Below are 18,182 nucleotides of genomic sequence, written 5' to 3'. Positions count from 1 at the left end.
ATAAGTGTTTTGAGTGACCGGTGTAATTTCTCACAAAAAGATGGACATACCATTGGTAGACATTCCAACAGTACCTGACGCTCCTTAAAAAGGTCCAATACAGTCATTTTTTATCTCAATATAAAATCATTTCTGGTTAAAAAAAACAATTAAGTACCTTTCTGTGATTGTTTTCAATTAAAATGGTCAAAAATGAACAAAAACAACAAAGAGCAATTTCTCAAACAAGAATTTAGCTACGACTGTCTGTGAGTGGTCTGAGTGGGGAGGGGAAAACTGATAACAGTAAGGTACACAGTTACCCAGAAATGATTTTAGGCTGTATTGAGATACAAAACGCCTGAATTGGACCTTTAAATGCTTCCAGTGCTTCAGTCTTTTAACCACAGACTATGTTCACACATGGCTTTGTTTGGCTGTACCTCTACTGGGCTTTTAAAAGGTAGTAACTCCTTTTAAGTTCCAGTGCTTCAGTCTTTTAACCACAGACTATGTTCACACATGGCTTTGTTTGGCTGTACCTCTACTGGGCTTTTAAAAGGTAGTAACTCCTTTTAAGTTCCAGTGCTTCAGTCTTTTAACCACAGACTATGTTCACACATGGCTTTGTTTGGCTGTACCTCTACTGGGCTTTTAAAAGGTAGTAACTCCTTTAAGCGTAATTGAATAGTTCAGCACGATAATGTATTCAGATATTTGTTTCCTTTACCTCGTCAGCAGTCTACGGACTGCTCCTCATCTTTCATGGAATCATTCTGCCGTTTAACCGGAATCTCCCGCGACGGCATGGAACGTGTGGGATAACAAGCCGCGGTAGTTCTGGTGTTTGGGTTTTCGTCACTGGTTATTTGGCCGCACCAGGATTGGGTGAAAGCGGTGCTTTAACTTTGACTGCTTCATGCACGCGGGGAAATTAGCGGGTGGGGCCGTTGGCTGAGGGTTTCCTTTTGCGAGGGTGGCGATTTCTAACACGTGTGGACCCACGGAGCTGACCAAATTCTAAGATTACACTGCTCTAAGGAGTGACTGCAATCCACACTTTGGTTTTGGTAGAAAAGTCACTGCCAAGAAATGCCTATGTTACCATATTTTACTCAAGTTACACATTACAATTGTGACTTTTGGAATAAAATGTTCAATATATTTTCTTGAACGTCCTCTTTATTTAATGCTTGTTGTTTAACCACTGATATGTCCTAGGGGGGGGGGGCATTTTGAGACCTTAAGGAGCATCAACCACTGTTAGAATGTCTACCAATGGCATGTCCATCTTTTTGTGAGAAAGTACACCAGTCACTCAAGATGTTTATAAAGTATCTATAAAGTATAAATAGCCCACACTTAAGACGAGGCCATGCAAAGAGTTGACTGATGATTAGTAAATGGTTTATAAGGACATATATGAAACATCTTCTGAATGGCCTTTATGAGTCAATATTAAATATGTTAAAAGGGGTTTAGAAATGTGTGAATAACTAGGTTACTAAAAATGTACAAATGTGGGAGTAATGATCAATAAATGATGAATAAACTATTTACTCCTCCATTATATAAATGCTTTATTGCGAGGAGTCATTCTGAAGTGATACCACACATCAGTGTTGAACAAAGTTCATCATCAGATATTACTTGTAAGACTTGAGAGATGTTAAATGCATAGTTTTTTTATTAACCTCAAACTTCAGCAGAGCTCCTTTAAATACCTGAAGTCCCTTTACCAGTGACCAGAGACAAAGCTATGACCTGTGCATGCTTCATAGAGCTTCATATGGCTTTATAATGCTTCATTTGGCTTCTTAGGGCTTCATAAGGCTGTAATAACCATATTCTGAGGGAAATCAATCGATATGTCCGATCAACATGATGACTTGCTCCTGATGCGTCTCCAAGAGCAACCATCTCTCAGCTATCTCATGTCCTCTCTCTTCATCCTACTCTTCCTTTCATTTTCCTCCTCCTCTCTTCCTCCAGCCCCCCATTTCCACAGTACATCTCAGCCTTTGTTCATACTTACAACACGCTAACATTCCGATTAACGTGTATATTATCATCACACCGGCGACTCATATGTATGCGTGTGTGTGTCTGTGTGTTTGTGTGTGTGTGTGTCCAGGCCGCCAGCTGACCATCTTCAACAGCCAGACAACGGTGACGGTAGGAAGAGGAAAGGAAGCAGGTCAGTTCCAGGGTCAGATGGCCGGTCTCTACTACAACGGACTGAAGATACTCAACATGGCCGCCGAAGGACACGCCCACATCCGCCTGGAGGGCAGCACGCGATTAGTTGGGGACATGCCCTCCTCCATCACGCCCCAATCCAGCGCTGCCGCCGGGGCAAACCGATCAGACCCTGCCGCCAATGCCGGCGACATCACCACGACAACCGCCACAAACAGGAAGCAAGGAGGAGGAGCTACGCAGCAGGTAGGAAACTAATCTATGACACTAAGGCATAAACAGGCTAATTGAGCAAATCATAACCTCACAGATATATATATACTATAAACTGTATCTGCTATTACCTGTCAGGAGGTTATGGTGAACAGGCTCTCTTTGTTTGTGTGTGGAGAGGGATTCTGGGTTATGAAATAGTCTGACGCACTCTAAAAAATAATCATTTCCAATGATGCGAGTTGCCATGGAGATAGTGAACCCTCTTAGATATTCTTTCTCTCTCTCTTTCTCTCACTCTCACTCTCACTCTCGTGCTCCAAAGTGTATAGCTCCTTTGTGAATACCTCAGACATAAATAATGGAATGCAGAGCTGTGAGCAGAGCCTCAGGCATCAATAATATATCTAGATGGATGGAGGGTTTGAGTGATGGAGTGAGACACAGTGTTCCTTTTTACACTTCAGACGTGTGTGTGTGTAGTTGGTGGTGTAACTGGTTTGCAGAGAGCATTGCAAATGAGTCAATATCCCAAGATGGGAACTAGGTCAGACAGAATGTATGCTCGATATGCTGCAGTGTGTGTGTGTGCATGCGTGTGTGTGTGTGTGTTGCAGTGAGTGTGTGTTTAATAAGAAACACTAATCTGCTGCTGGGGTTACCTAGCAACCAAGCTGTATTCAACAAGTGTTCATGGACACACACAAACATATAGAGGTAACATATAGGCTGTACTTAGTTACAGTCGGTTGCAGCAGAGGGAGGAGCAGTGAAACCACTTAATGGTTAATCGATTTTGTGATTGTGTACATGTGACGTGTGTGTGTGTGTGTGTGTGTGCGCGCGTGGCGTGTGTGTGATTTTGAGTGTTTGATGTGTTTCTTCCTGCTGCCATGAGTTTAGTGAGACTCTCTCCTAGGAAATAAAGAGTTATTTATAATGTAAAAGAGTGTGTGTTTGTGTTTTGCTACAGTCTGCTCTGACTCACTTTGCTCAGTTTAGTTTGGGTGTTATCGGTGTGTTTTTGTGTGTGTGTGTCCATGTGTGTTATATGGGTAGAAGCATCTCTCTCTCTCTCTCTCTCTCTCTCTCTCTCTCTCTCTCTCTCTCTCTCTCTCTCTCTCTCTCTCTCTCTCTCTCTCTCTCTCTCTCTCTCTCTCTCTCTCTCTCTCTCTCTCTCTCTCTCTCTCTCTCTCTCTCTCTCTCTCTCTCTCTCTCTCTCTCTCTCTCTCTCTCTCTCTCTCTCTCTCTCTCTCTCTCTCTCTCAGCAGTGGTAGGTAGTCAGTGTATCAGTACATATGCAGAATAGCTCCTCTTCTCTCCGTGCTGACAGAGCTGCAGCCAACAGAGTGTGTGTGTGTTGAAGTAGAGCAGTGTGCGTACACCGTGTGTGTGTTATGTGTGAGCTAGGCAGTCAGGCAGGCATGGACGCTCGCTGGCATTGTTCGGCTGCTCAGGTACTGATTTTACTCCTTCAGCATGATACCATCTTTCGCCTTCATCTCTCCATCTCTCCCTTTTCCTCTCTCCCTCTTTCTTTCGCTATCCGTCTCTTTCCTTTTCGATTTTCTCTTCCCCTCTTGCTTTATCTCTCGCTCTCTACCTTTCTTCGTCTGTGCTGGAAGGTGGCATGCATCGCTGCCAGACAAAGAGAGGGAGAGATAAGGCTGTAGAGGAGAGACGGAAGACGGGAGAGAAAAAGAGATGAGGCTATAGGAAGAGGTTGGCATGCATTGTTCAGGAGTGTGAGTGTGCATCAGTGGAACAGACTTGGCTCACTTTTAATTGGCAACTTAAAGGGCTGTGGTTTGATTGGCAGGTCTGTAGTTTGATTGACATGTGAGTAGAGGTCAGCTGAGGAGACTGTTCCGTTTGGAGTCTAGAATGAGTCGGAGTCATTAGAATCCGTCTGGAATAGAGTTTGGAGGGGTTACAGTTAAAGGTGTCGAAAGGGCGTTCATCGAAACATACACATCTGCTTAGAGTTGCTCTTGACCAATCACGCTCAGGCAATTGGGATCATGGGCACCCTATAAGCAGACAGCGTTATGTTTACTTTTCTCCCGGGATTTTTGATTGTCTAATTAGCAAATGTGAAATCTATCACATCGTTGCAAGAAGTACCTGGCTGATGTAGCCATTAATGCGAGGTTAGCTTCTATAGTGCCTTTTACTAGACTTCAATAGTGCTGCATTTCTGTTATCTTGGGATGCATTACGCTAAATGTATTTGCATAGATTTTTTGTGAGGGTGTTTGTGGGTTCTAGTCCTGTTCTATGTTGGGTTCTAGACCTGTTCTAGATTTGGTTCTGCTGTTCTCTCCAGTTCCCATACTGAGGTTAGTTATGACTACTGCAATGCATCACTCTCCCATTTTAATACACCGCGGACTCTGTGTGGGTTTAAAACATGCACTCACACTCTCGCTCCCACACAAACACACACGCTTATGCACACACACACACATTTCTCAGCTGTAAAGTCGAAGCAGGCGATGTTTAACAAACTCATGAATATGCACACTCAATTAGCATGACGTTAACTTAAGCTGCAACACTTTGATCTCTCCTTCCTTCTCTCCTCATGCTTTTCCTTGTCCTATCCTTTGTCCATCTCTCCCTCCATGACTCTCTTCCTCCATCTCTTTCTCTTCTTCCATCTGTCTCTCTCCCAACACAGCTCTTTCTTTTTCTCTCCCTACCTCCATTACTTACATCACTCTCTCTCTCTCTCTCTCCCTCTCTCTCTCTCTCTTATCCTCTCTCTCTCTCTCTCTCTCTCTTATCCTCTCTCTCTCACTGGGAAATAACACAGAACGCTAGTCTTCTGTCATATATGGAGTCCAGATTAACGCCCTGATAATCTCTCTCTTTCTGTCTGGTGGTGAGTGCCAGTGTTTCAGGTCTCTCAGTGAAACACGCCCTTCGTTTTAACGGCCTGAACTTAGAGTTGCCACGGCAACAGGCGGGAGAGTAGGGGAAGAGAGAGGGCGCTGCCAATGAGAGAAAGGGTGGAGGCGGAGAGGAAGTGGAGAGGCATTGTTCAGCTGAGAGAGAGTGAGGAAGGAGGGGGATTGGCCAAAGGAGCATCTTCCCAACTTGTGTTGCTCAGAGAGCAGGGCATGGACATGAAGGATTCATAGTTACTGTACGGTACACTGTTGGTTAGTCACTTTATTATAGTTAACTTATATGTACACACAGTCCTCATAGATCAGCAATCAGCACATCAGTGGACCAGGGGAAGAGGAAGGAGAAAGGGGAGGAAGAAAGTGGGAAGGAATGTGGGAGAAGATGAGGAAGGGGAGAGCCGGAGGAGGAGGAGATGGATATGTGATCCCTTGTGATTAGATCCCAGCTCGTAACCAACACCTCTCTCCTCCTCTTCTGTCTATCTAACTTCCGTTCTCTCGCTTTCTCTCCACCTCTCTCTTCACAATTTGGCAGTTTGGAAGTTTGCCAGGACCCGGGGAAAAAACATATAGATTTCTGTAAATCCAAAGTATATTTGCCTTCAAGTTGAGAGTTTTTTGTGTTCTGTTTGCAGAAAGAGAGGAGCTCTCTGAAAATACTTTACACGTCAATAACATGTACATGAAAGGCTCCAGTGACCTATAAGTATTACAAAAAACAAAAGTGTGTGTTTAATGATACATTGTCTCTCTCCAGTCGACAGACGACCTGCTGGTGGCATCAGCTGAGTGTCCCAGTGATGACGAGGACATTGACCCATGTGACCCCAGCTCTGGTAATATATACCATATACAGTACATACTACTACTGTACTACCACACTACTACCCTCACACACTAACAGTATGGCTAGTAGACTGGAGAAACATTTACTACCCTCAGACACTAACAGTATGGCTAGTTGACTAGAGAAACATTTACTACCCTCAGACACTAACAGTATGGCTAGTTGACTAGAGAAACATTTACTACCCTCACACACTAACAGTATGGCTAGTAGACTGGAGAAACATTTTATTCCCTCACACACTAACACTATGTCTAATTGAATTGAAAAACATTTATTACCCTCAAACACTAACAGTATGACTAGTAGACTGGAGAAACATTTACTACCCTCAGACACTAACAGTATGGCTAGTTGACTAGAGAAACATTTACTACCCTCACACACTAACAGTATGGCTAGTAGACTGGAGAAACATTTTATTCCCTCACACACTAACAGTATGGCTAGTAGACTAGAGAAACATTTACTACCCTCACACACTAACAGTATGGCTAGTTGACTAGAGAAACATTTACTACCCTCACACACTAACAGTATGGCTAGTAGACTGGAGAAACATTTTATTCCCTCACACACTAACACTATGTCTAATTGAATTGAAAAACATTTATTACCCTCAAACACTAACAGTATGACTAGTAGACTGGAGAAACATTTACTACCCTTTTTTTATTTTTTTATTTAACCTTTATTTAACCAGGCAAGTCAGTTAAGAACAAATTCTTATTTTCAATGACGGCCTGGGAACAGTGGGTTAACTGCCTGTTCAGGGGCAGAACGACAGATTTGTACCTTGTCAGCTCGGGGGTTTGAACTCGCAACCTTCCGGTTACTAGTCCAACACTCTAACCACTAGGCTACCCTGCCGCCCCTACCCTCACACACTAACAGTATGACTAGTAGACTAGAGAAACATTTACTACCCTCAGACACTAACAGTATGACTAGTAGACTAGAGAAACATTTTATTCCCTCACACACTAACAGTATGGCTAGTAGACTAGAGAAACATTTACTACCCTCAGACACTAACAGTATGACTAGTAGACTAGAGAAACATTTTATTCCCTCACACACTAACAGTATGACTAGTAGACTAGAGAAACATTTTATTCCCTCACACACTAACAGTGTGACTAGTAGACTAGAGAAACATTTACTACCCTCACACACTAACAGTATGGCCCGTAGACTAGAGAAACATTTTATTCCCTCACACACTAACAGTATGACTAGTAGACTAGAGAAACATTTTATTCCCTCACACACTAACAGTATGGCCCGTAGACTAGAGAAACATTTACTACCCTCACACACTAACAGTATGGCTAGTTGACTAGAGAAACATTTACTACCCTCACACACTAACAGTATGGCTAGTAGACTAGAGAAACATTTACTACCCTCAGACACTAACAGTATGGCTAGTTGACTAGAGAAACATTTACTACCCTCACACACTAACAGTATGGCCCGTAGACTGGAGAAACATTTACTACCCTCACACACTAACAGTATGGCCCGTAGACTAGAGAAACATTTACTACCCTCAGACACTAACAGTATGGCCCGTAGACTAGAGAAACATTTACTACCCTCAGACACTAACAGTATGGCCCGTAGACTAGAGAAACATTTACTACCCTCAGACACTAACAGTATGGCCCGTAGACTAGAGAAACATTTACTACCCTCAGACACTAACAGTATGGCCCGTAGACTAGAGAAACATTTACTACCCTCACACACTAACAGTATGGCTAGTAGACTGGAGAAACATTTACTACCCTCACACACTTACAGTACAACTAGTAGACTAGAGAAACATTTAGGTTTAATGTGCGTTAGGTTTATCCTGAGATCACACACTTGCGCAATTAATGCAAGTGAAACTATGGAGCACTGTTCTATATCATTTTCCATGAATAATACTAATAATACATGGAATTTATATAGAGCTTTTCAAGAATCCAAATACGCTTTACAGTTTCAAACAGAACAAAAACCAAAGCAAAAACAACTGCAGACTAAACAGAAAGATGGACAGTGATGGCAACTAACATGGAGAAAAATGTTGGACAATGCAGACAACTCTCACTGTCCCCCTTTCCCTCCCCCTCTCCCGTCATCCTCCCTCCAGCAGCCCACCCCCCTCTCCCGGAGGTCAAGCCGTTCCCAGGGACATCAGAGGGAGTGAGGGAGTCCAGCAGCACCACCGGCATGGTGGTGGGCATCGTGGCGGCCGCCGCCCTCTGCATCCTTATCCTGCTCTACGCCATGTACAAGTACCGCAACCGCGACGAGGGCTCGTACCACGTGGACGAGAGCCGCAACTACATCAGTAACTCTGCCACCCAGCCTAACGGCAGCACCAAGGACAAGCCGCTGGGCATCGCCAAGATCTCCAAGAACAAGAAGAACAAAGACAAGGAGTACTACGTGTGAGGATTGGACACCCTTATGACATTTACATATACACATATATACACATCTACACTTATACAGACATATGCACACATACAGGAGGACATGCCCTGAGACGCCCACACACACACACACACACACACACACACACACACACACACATAAAAGAAACACACAGAGACAAAGAGACTGCCATGGGGGCAGAGACCCATCCTGTACAGTAATAATAACCACTAACCACATCCTCTCTGTGTGAGGCCTGTGTTCGACCAGAATAACCGTAATGACAAGCAGAGTAATCACCAGGTAGACTCCTGGTACAGGACCAGTAAAGAGCAGTTTTTTTTCAAGGACTAGCCCCTGTCTCTCCCTGCTATAAACTGTCCTGTAGACTCAGAGAGAGGAGGGGGCAGGGGGCAGACTGGGAAAGAACACCTAAAGAAAACACTAGTGTTCTGTCGTACGGAGTGAAAATCAGTATATCCAGATTAACACCCTGATAAACTCCCAGTTTCAATTTTGTGTAAGGCTGGTGTTGTCCAATGGGGGAACACCAGATTACCTGAACCCTGCCCCTAACCCTAGCCCACCAGTCAGCAGAATGGATGTTACCACGCCAATAAGACCGGAAGAGTCACACCCACCAGGGTTGCCATGGTGGCTCTGTTTGCCCGACTCGCTGGGGAGGGACGGAGTAGGGCGTGTACGAGGAAAAGGGAGCTGTGTGTGTTTGAAATGTTGCCGGGACATTTATTTTCAAACGTTATACAACGTTACAACGTTGTATCAACCCATCCAGACTATGAAAACGAGAGACTTTGACTCTGGAGAGGAGACCAGAGACACCAGAACTACCTACCTACCTACCTACCTACCTACACAACACACAACACACACACTCACACCTCCTACAACACCACAAGAGCTTCATTACCAGAGCTTCATCCCTGACCGGTGGCAACGATATCTGCGATAATGATGATATTATTATGATAATGCTGAAGTCGATGATGAAGAAAAAGAAGAATGAGGATGAACATGTGGGCAGTTTAGACTCTTTGGGGAAAATGTTGCACGTTGAATTATCTTACTCCATGTGTTTCTAACAGAGCAGAGACTACAGGGGTTACTCCTAAACCCAGTACAGCCATAACCTACCACCTGGCTCACCGAAGCCTACCACGTGATCCACCACCTGGGCTTATAATAACCGACCACCTGGCTCACCGAAGCCTACCACATGATCCACCACTTGGGCTTATAATAACCGACCACCTGGCTCACCGAAGCCTACCACATGATCCACCACCTGGGCTTATAATAACCGACCACCTGGCTCACCGAAGCCTACCACATGATCCACCACCCGAGGGCCAATTATTACAGGGCTTAATAGTGACAGACAGACAACACAACAGGATAAGCTAACTTCAGAACTAACATCATATAGCAATCATCAATAAGAAGACAGGACAAATGCTGTACACACAACAACGTTCCATCCCTTCCAACACACAGCAGAGTGTGACCAGGCTCCAGGGTCTCTAAGAGCCAGGTTGGTGTGTTTGTTTTGGATTGTGGTTTAGTGAGTAACCCTGGTGTAAAGGCTGGGTATGTCCTCCTGCCACAGGTCCAGCCCCGTTTTAAAGCCTGTCCTATAGACAACTATACGTGCTCTGATGAACGTTTTATATTACAAAAAAAAAATGTCTGTAAAATATTCAAAAACAGAATACTAAGTGTTATCATGTGTTTCTATAATGATAGAGCTGTTCATGATGCCATTGGCTAATAGAATTTGAGTTGCTTTACTTTCATTGGCCCTCCCTCTCCGAGCATCCTGTGTGTTCACATTGGTTGATTGTCCCTCTCGTTGTCCATGTGATCAATTCCAGCCAGCCAGGAGTAGGGGGGGGTGGGGGCGGGCTCTGTGGAGAAGGTTAAAGGTGTGACTATGATGTCATTCAGTGCATGTAAGACTGTGTAGGTCTCAAATGGCAGATGTTTAAAGTAGTGCACTATTAGTGCTAACCCTAAAACTACATGGCTCTGATCAAAAGTAGTGCACAGGAAATAGGGTGCCATTTGAGACACAAACCTACTGTAAGAACAGAGTAGATAGAAATTCACTGTCCAGAACAGGCAGTAGTCTCCATTGTGACTAATCTGGACATTGTATTTCTAGCTTTTGTCGGCAAGCACGCTCCCCCGGGTCATCCAAGCAATATTGCCAACCAATCACATGCATGGGAATCAGACTGGGGGCGGGACATAAAGCATTAAAGACATAGTAGTAATAAAACCTAAAAATTTGACAGAAAAATGTAACTAATTGATTCCTTCTCTTTATCTATCCCTTTATCCCTATTTCTCTCTGTTCTTCTCTCCCTCTCGTCGACGCCTCTCTTCCTCTTTCTTTCTCCCTTTCTCCTCTCTCTGTTTCTATCTGAAGTGAAGGAGGAGCATTGAACTGTGGTGTTCTTCATCTAAGTGTTCATTTAGCCTTTTGATTTTATATATATACAATTTTTCTACAGTATTTTACTTTTATTTTTATTGTTACAGTTCTTTGAAGAACATAAAGTGGAACTTTATTATGAAAAATAGTTTTGAAGATCAAACGAGTCAATAAAATATTACCCAAGTGAAGTTACCTTAACTTTTATTATATTCTCTTCTATTCAAAAATATGACATAAGTGAAGTTATTTAGCAAATTTCCTACACAACAATATTGTCACGCCCTGACCATAGAGACCCCTTGGTTCTCTATGGTGAAGTAGGTCAGGACGTGACTAGGGGGTGTTCTAGTATGTCTATTTCTATCTTGGTGCTAATATGGTTTCCAATTAGAGGCAGCTGTTTATTGTTGCCTCTGATTGGTGATCATATTTAGGTAGCCATTTCCCCACCTGTGTTTTGTGGGATATTGTTTGTGTTTAGTTGCCTGTGTGCACGTCATGACTTCACGTTTCGTTGTTTCTTTATTGTTTTGTTTGTTTCACGGAGATTAAAAAGATGTGGAACTTTACTCACGCTGCGCTTTGGTCTGCTCATTACGACGATCGTGACAGAATATCCCACCACGCAAGGACCAAGCAGCGTGCCAAGGAGTTGGACATGGGAGGAAATCATGGAAGGACACAAGACCCTTCCTTGGCGGGAGTCGCCAAGGAGCATGGAAGGACAGCGACGACACCGAGGACCACGGCCACAAAAACCCCAAGGTTTGTTTTGGGGGGGACAATAGGGGTTGCCGGTCGAGCCGAGGAGAGTGCCAGAGCCCGCCTGAGAGTCGATGGAACAATGTGAGGAAGGATACCGGAGAGAGGGGTTAGCAAGGAGTAGGCTGCAGCTCTGGCGGGCTGAAGAGCGGGTCATCAGTCCAGTGCCATCTGTGCCGGCTCCACGCACCAGATCTCCAGTGCACCTCCCCAGCCCGGTATGTCCTGTGCCAGTTTCTCGCACTCGCCATGAGGAGCGTGTTGTCAGTCCGCTGCCAAAGAAACCCCAAGATTTTTTGTGGGGGGGGGCACATGGAGCTGGCAGCTGAGCCGCGGGAAGAGACAGAGACCGTCAGGGAGGCGATGGAGAAGTTGAGAGAAAGATGAGCGAAATGTTATGTAGGTGTGTTCTGCATGGCATCTGACCTGAAGAGCCTGTCAGCAGTCTGGTGAGTCCTGTGCCAGCTCTCCGCACCCTTCCTGAAGAGCGGGTCATCAGTCCAGTGCCATCTGTGCCGGCTCCACGCACCAGCTCTCAAGTGCTCCTCCCCAGTCCGGTACGTCCTGTGCCATCCCCACACTCGCCCTGAAGTGTGTGTCACCAGTCCGGTATCACCGGTGCCGGCTCCACGCACTAGGCCTCCAGTGCGCATTCACAGTCGAGAGCTTCCGGTGACGGTTCACATTCCAGAGCTTCCGGCGACGGTTCACAGTCGGGAACCTCCCGCGACGGTCAACGGTCCAGAACCTCCCGCGACGGTCAACGGTCCAGAACCTCCCGCGACGGTCAACGGTCCAGAACCTCCCGCGACGGTCAACGGTCCAGAACCTCCCGCGATGGCCAACGGTCCGGAGCTTCTAGGCAAGGCATCCGGTCCAGCTCCAGGGCAGGAGCCTTCCTCTGCGCCGATGCCCAGTCCAGGCACGGCATTCAGCCCGGCACCATGGCCGGATCCGGGGTCTGGGCGGGGGCTACGACCTGCACCGGAGCCACCGCCGACACTAATCACCCCCCACCCTCCCCATTTGGTTTCAGAGAGACCTTGGTTCTCTATGGTGTAGTAGGTCAGGGCGTGACTAGGGTGTGTTCTAGTATGTCTATCTTGGTGCTAATATGGTTCCCAATTAGAGGCAGCTGTTTATCGTTGCCTCTGATTGGTGATCATATTTAGGTAGCCATTTCACCACCTGTGTTTTGTGGGATATTGTTTGTGTTTAGTTGCCTGTGTGCACGTCATGACCCAGTCCGGTACGTCCTGTGCCATCCCCACACTCGCCCTGAAGTGTGTGTCACCAGTCCGGTATCACCGGTGCCGGCTCCACGCACTAGGCCTCCAGTGCGCATTCACAGTCGAGAGCTTCCGGTGACGGTTCACATTCCAGAGCTTCCGGCGACGGTTCACAGTCGGGAACCTCCCGCGATGGTCAACGGTCCAGAACCTCCCGCGACGGTCAACGGTCCAGAACCTCCCGCGACGGTCAACGGTCCAGAACCTCCCGCGACGGTCAACGGTCCAGAACCTCCCGCGATGGCCAACGGTCCGGAGCTTCTAGGCAAGGCATCCGGTCCAGCTCCAGGGCAGGAGCCTTCCTCTGCGCCGATGCCCAGTCCAGGCACGGCATTCAGCCCGGCACCATGGCCGGATCCGGGGTCTGGGCGGGGGCTACGACCTGCACCGGAGCCACCGCCGACACTAATCACCCCCCACCCTCCCCATTTGGTTTCAGAGAGACCTTGGTTCTCTATGGTGTAGTAGGTCAGGGCGTGACTAGGGTGTGTTCTAGTATGTCTATCTTGGTGCTAATATGGTTCCCAATTAGAGGCAGCTGTTTATCGTTGCCTCTGATTGGTGATCATATTTAGGTAGCCATTTCACCACCTGTGTTTTGTGGGATATTGTTTGTGTTTAGTTGCCTGTGTGCACGTCATGACTTCACGTTTCGTTGTTTCTTTGTTTTGTTTGTTTCACGGAGGTTAAAAGTATGTGGACCTATACTCACGCTGCGCCTTGGTCCGAAATATTCCTTTATCCTCCCTCTATCCCATTCTCTCTCTCCCTCTTTTTGGTTTCAGGTAAAAACCCTTTACACGGAGGGTTCTACATGGAACCCAAAATAGTACTACCTGGAACCAAAAAGGGTTACTACCTAATAACCATTTTATGAGTTTTGTGTTAGAGAACATTATGTCCACATTGTTTCCCTCACACACACATACAAGCAGGCTAAACACACTCCCTGGTCGCAGTAGATATCCACAAGATCCTCTGGATTTAGGGGAACGGGGCAAAGGGTAGCGATCCAGGGGATTGGTGGATAAGTGAACAGCTAATCAACCCCATCTCCCAAGGTCTATGTCACACTGTGACCACCATCACACACAGACGCACACCACCACAGGAAGAAACCGCAGCCTCTTTCAATCTCTGTCTCTCTTTAACACACTCTTTCTCGCACACTGTCTCTCTCGCTCTCAAACTCACACACACTGCTGACCGTAGAGAGACGGAGAAAGGAATGGAGGGATGAGTATCTGGATAGAGGAGTGAGGGCAATGCTGAAGCACCTGTGTGCGTTTTTTTCCAGAGGACATCGTGTTCCTTTTGATGCTATCGCTACCTTTTTTTCATTATTTATTGACTTGGTGGAGGAGATGTGTTGCTGATTGAACATGGAGATCAGGGCAGGGTTCATAGTTACCACACTGTAGTGACTGTTGGTTAGTTACTGTGTTGTAGTTAATAATATTTTCCACATTGTGTTATGCTGCAGCCTTATTCTAAAATGGATTACATTTATTTGTTTCCTCATCAATCTACACACAATAGCCCCGTAATAACAACAAATCAAAAACAAGTTCAGAAATGTTACATCTGTATTGCTCTTTGGGGGTTTTAGGCTGGGTTTCTGTATAAACACTTTGTGACATCTGCTGATGTAAAAACAAACTCCATATACTTTACAATGACTAAAACCAAATCGAAACTGTGTAGGAAGGGTAATGGACCTATTGTATATTCATACTGTTTATCGACTGTGTCCAGCTTGCTAATAATCACCAAAATGAAAGTTAGACAGTCAGAGAGCATCGAAAATCCCCAAAACAATGGACAGAGGACTATTTTCTGAAAAGTGCGGCCCTCCGGACCTTGTTGTCACGTTGGTAAAGGGATCGGAAGACAGGCGCAGGAATGCGTAATAGAGGTTTTTATTGACCCAAATTACAGCGTGCCATGTAAAGGCACGGGGACGAAGACCAAACAAACACGCACAGAGCGAGGAGTGCCTCTAATAAATTCACGGGACGAGGCCCGAACACACACAAGCACACAATGACTACCACACGGGACGAGACCCATAATCATCTGCGCAATACAAGTGGCAAGAAAGGCAAAACAACACAGCACAGGTACTCACACGACCAACGGACATGGGAACAATAATCGACAGGACAATGGTAAACAAAGGGCACACTTATACAATTACTAATCAATGGGAATAGGGACCAGGTGTGCATAATGACAGTTCCGGAGGGATCCGTGTCACTTGTTGAAGGCTGAATGCGGCCCCCAGGGCAAAATTAGTCTGACACCCCTGCTTTACACACACCTCACCCTCAACGGAATGCCCCATACCTCTGTAAGAACAGAGTATTCAGCTACCAACACTACTTATACCCACACACCTTAAACATACACATCTGCACTTACGCTGAATGACACGCCATACGTAGGCCGCTGTAAAACCAGAGTTCAGACACACCTTACATGCACCTCACGCTGGTAGGCATTCCCTATAGACCTCTGTAAGGATAGAGAACACACGCCTACACACACCTTACACACACATACAGTGCCTTCGGAAAGTATTCAGACCCCTTGACTTTTTCCACATTTTGTTACGTTACTGCCTTATTCTAAAATTGATTACGTCCATTGTTTTCCTCATCAATCTACACACAATACCCCACAATGACAAAGCAAAAATAGTTTTTTAGACATTTTCACAAATGTAATAATAATAAAAAACAGAAATCCCTTATTTACATAAGTATTCAGACCTTTTGCTATGAGACTTGAAATTGAGCTCAGGTGCATCATGTTCCATTGATCATCCTTGAGATGTTTCTACAACTTGATTGGAGTCTACCTGTGGTAAATTCAATTGATTAGACATTATTTGGAAAGGAACACACATGTGGTCCCACAGTTGACAGCGCATGTAAAAAAACAAGCCATGAGGTTGAAGGAATTGTCCGTAGAGCTCCAAGACAGGATTGTGTCGAGGCATAGATCTGGGGAAGGCTACCAAAACATGTCTGCAGCATTGAAGGTCCCAAGAACATAGTGGCATCCATTCTTAAATGGAAGAAGTTTAGAACCACCAAGACTCTTCCTAGAGCTGACCGCCAGGCCAAATTGAGCAATCAGGGGAGATGGGCCTTGGTCAGGGAGGTGACCAAGAACCCGATGGTCACTCTGACAGAGCTCCAGAGTTCCTCTGTGGAGATGGGATAACCTTCCAAAAGGACAACCATCTCTGCAGCCCTCCACCAGTCAGGTCTTTATGGTAGTAGGCAGATGGAAGCCACTCCTCAGTAAAAGGCACATGACAGCCCGCTTGGAGTTTGCCAAAAGGCACCTAAAGGACTCTCAGACCTAGAGAAACAAGATTCTCTGGTCTGATGAAACCAAGATTGAACTCTTTGGCCTGAATGCCAAGCGTCACGTCTGGAGGAAACCTGGCACTATCCCTACGGTGAAGGATGGTGGTGGCAGATGATTTTCAGCTGCATTGGATTGGATTGAGGGAAAGATGGAGCAAAGTACAGAGAGATCCTTGATGAAAACCTGCTCCAGAGCGATCAGGACCTCAGACTGGTGCGGAGGTTCACCTTCCAACAGGACAATAACCCTAAGCACACAGCCAAGATAATGCAGGAGTGGCTTCGGGACAAGTCTCTGGATGTCCTTGAGTGGCCCAGCCAGAGCCCAGACTTGAACCTGATCGAACATCTCTGGAGAAACCTGAAAATAGCTGTGCAGCGACGCTCCCCATCCAACCTGACAGAGCTTGTGGGGATATGCAGAGAATAATTGGAGAAACTCCTCAAATACAGGTGTGCCAAGTTTGTAGCATCATACCCAAGAAGACTGAGGCTGTAATCGCTGCCAAAGGTGTTTCAACAAAGTACTGAGTAAAGGGTTTGAATACTTATGTATATATTTCCGTTTTTATTTTTTATAAATTTAGGGTCTGCAAGGGGAATTATTTTTATTTGCCCTGTACACGAAGAGACAACACACATTATGTTAACCCTTTGTGCAGTCCTAGCTCTCAGGCACCTGCGCAAGCACATGGACACTCACTCAAACACTGTCCCAAGAACTCACAAGTTACAATAGATACCCTAGTTAGCGAGCTTTGTGAAACTTGTTGACATAAATCTTTATACACTGCTCAAAAAAATAAAGGGAGCACAAACAACACAATGTAACTCCAAGTCAATCACACTTCTGTGAAATCAAACTGTCCACTTAGGAAGCAACACTGATTGACAATACATTTCACATGCTGTTGTGCAAATGGAATAGACAACAGGTGGAAATTATAGGCAATTAGCAAGACACCCCCAATAAAGGAGTGGTTCTGCAGGTGATAACCACAGATCACTTCTCAGTTCCTATGCTTCCTGGCTGATGTTTTGGTCACTTTTGAATGCTGGCGGTGCTTTCACTCTAGTGGTAGCATGAGACGGAGTCTATAACCCACACAAGTGGCTCAGGTAGTGCAGCTCATCCAGGATGGCACATCAATGCGAGCTGTGGCAAGACGGTTTGCTGTGTCTGTCAGCGTAGTGTCCAGAGCATGGAGGAGCTACCAGGAGACAGGCCAGTACATCAGGAGACGTGGAGGAGGCCGTAGGAGGGCAACAACCCAGCAGCAGGACCGCTACCTCTGCCTTTCTGCAAGGAGGAGCAGGAGGAGCACTGCTAGAGCCCTGCAAAATGACCTTCAGCAGGCCACAAATGTGCATGTGTCTGCTCAAACGGTCAGAAACAGTGGTATGAGGGCCTGACGTCCACAGGTGGGGGTTGTGCTTACTCCCCAACACCGTGCAGGACATTTGGCATTTGCCAGAGAACACCAAGATTGGCAAATTCGCCACTGGCGCCCTGTGCTCTTCACAGATGAAAGCAGGTTCACACTGAGCACATGTGACAGACGTGACAGAGTCTGGAGACGCCGTGGAGAACGTTCTGCTGCCTGCAATATCCTCCAGCATGACCGGTTGGCGGTGGGTCAGTCATGGTGTGGGGTGGCATTTCTTTGGGGGGCCGCACAGCCCTCCATGTGCTCGCCAGAGGTAGCCTGACTGCCA

At 46.0% G+C, this 18,182-nt stretch overlaps 1 protein-coding gene across 37 annotated transcripts in view; it reads left to right on the top strand.

Moving 5' to 3' along the window:
• The window catches only part of nrxn1a (neurexin 1a), a 67,594-nt gene extending 56,364 nt beyond the window's left edge, over positions 1 to 11,230 (top strand). For 26 of the 37 annotated variants that reach the window (XM_036955802.1, XM_036955807.1, XM_036955788.1 and 23 more), the window contains 3 exons: positions 2,114 to 2,424; positions 6,061 to 6,139; positions 8,294 to 11,230. In XM_036955802.1, coding sequence (XP_036811697.1) covers positions 2,114 to 2,424; positions 6,061 to 6,139; positions 8,294 to 8,598 — 695 coding nt within the window. In that variant the 3' untranslated portion in view covers positions 8,599 to 11,230. Of the gene's footprint in view, positions 1 to 2,113; positions 2,425 to 3,700; positions 3,849 to 6,060; positions 6,140 to 8,293 lie in introns of those variants that run through there. The other 11 variants (XM_036955809.1, XM_036955810.1, XM_036955808.1 and 8 more) reach the window with 2 other exon arrangements.
• Positions 11,231 to 18,182: the final 6,952 nt, after the last annotated feature.

The sequence above is a fragment of the Oncorhynchus mykiss genome, chromosome 20 (genome assembly GCF_013265735.2).
Source record: "Oncorhynchus mykiss isolate Arlee chromosome 20, USDA_OmykA_1.1, whole genome shotgun sequence".
NCBI lineage: Eukaryota > Metazoa > Chordata > Actinopteri > Salmoniformes > Salmonidae > Oncorhynchus > Oncorhynchus mykiss.
The sequence above is the reverse complement of the archived record's forward strand: the minus strand, read 5'-3'. Positions and strand labels throughout refer to the sequence as shown.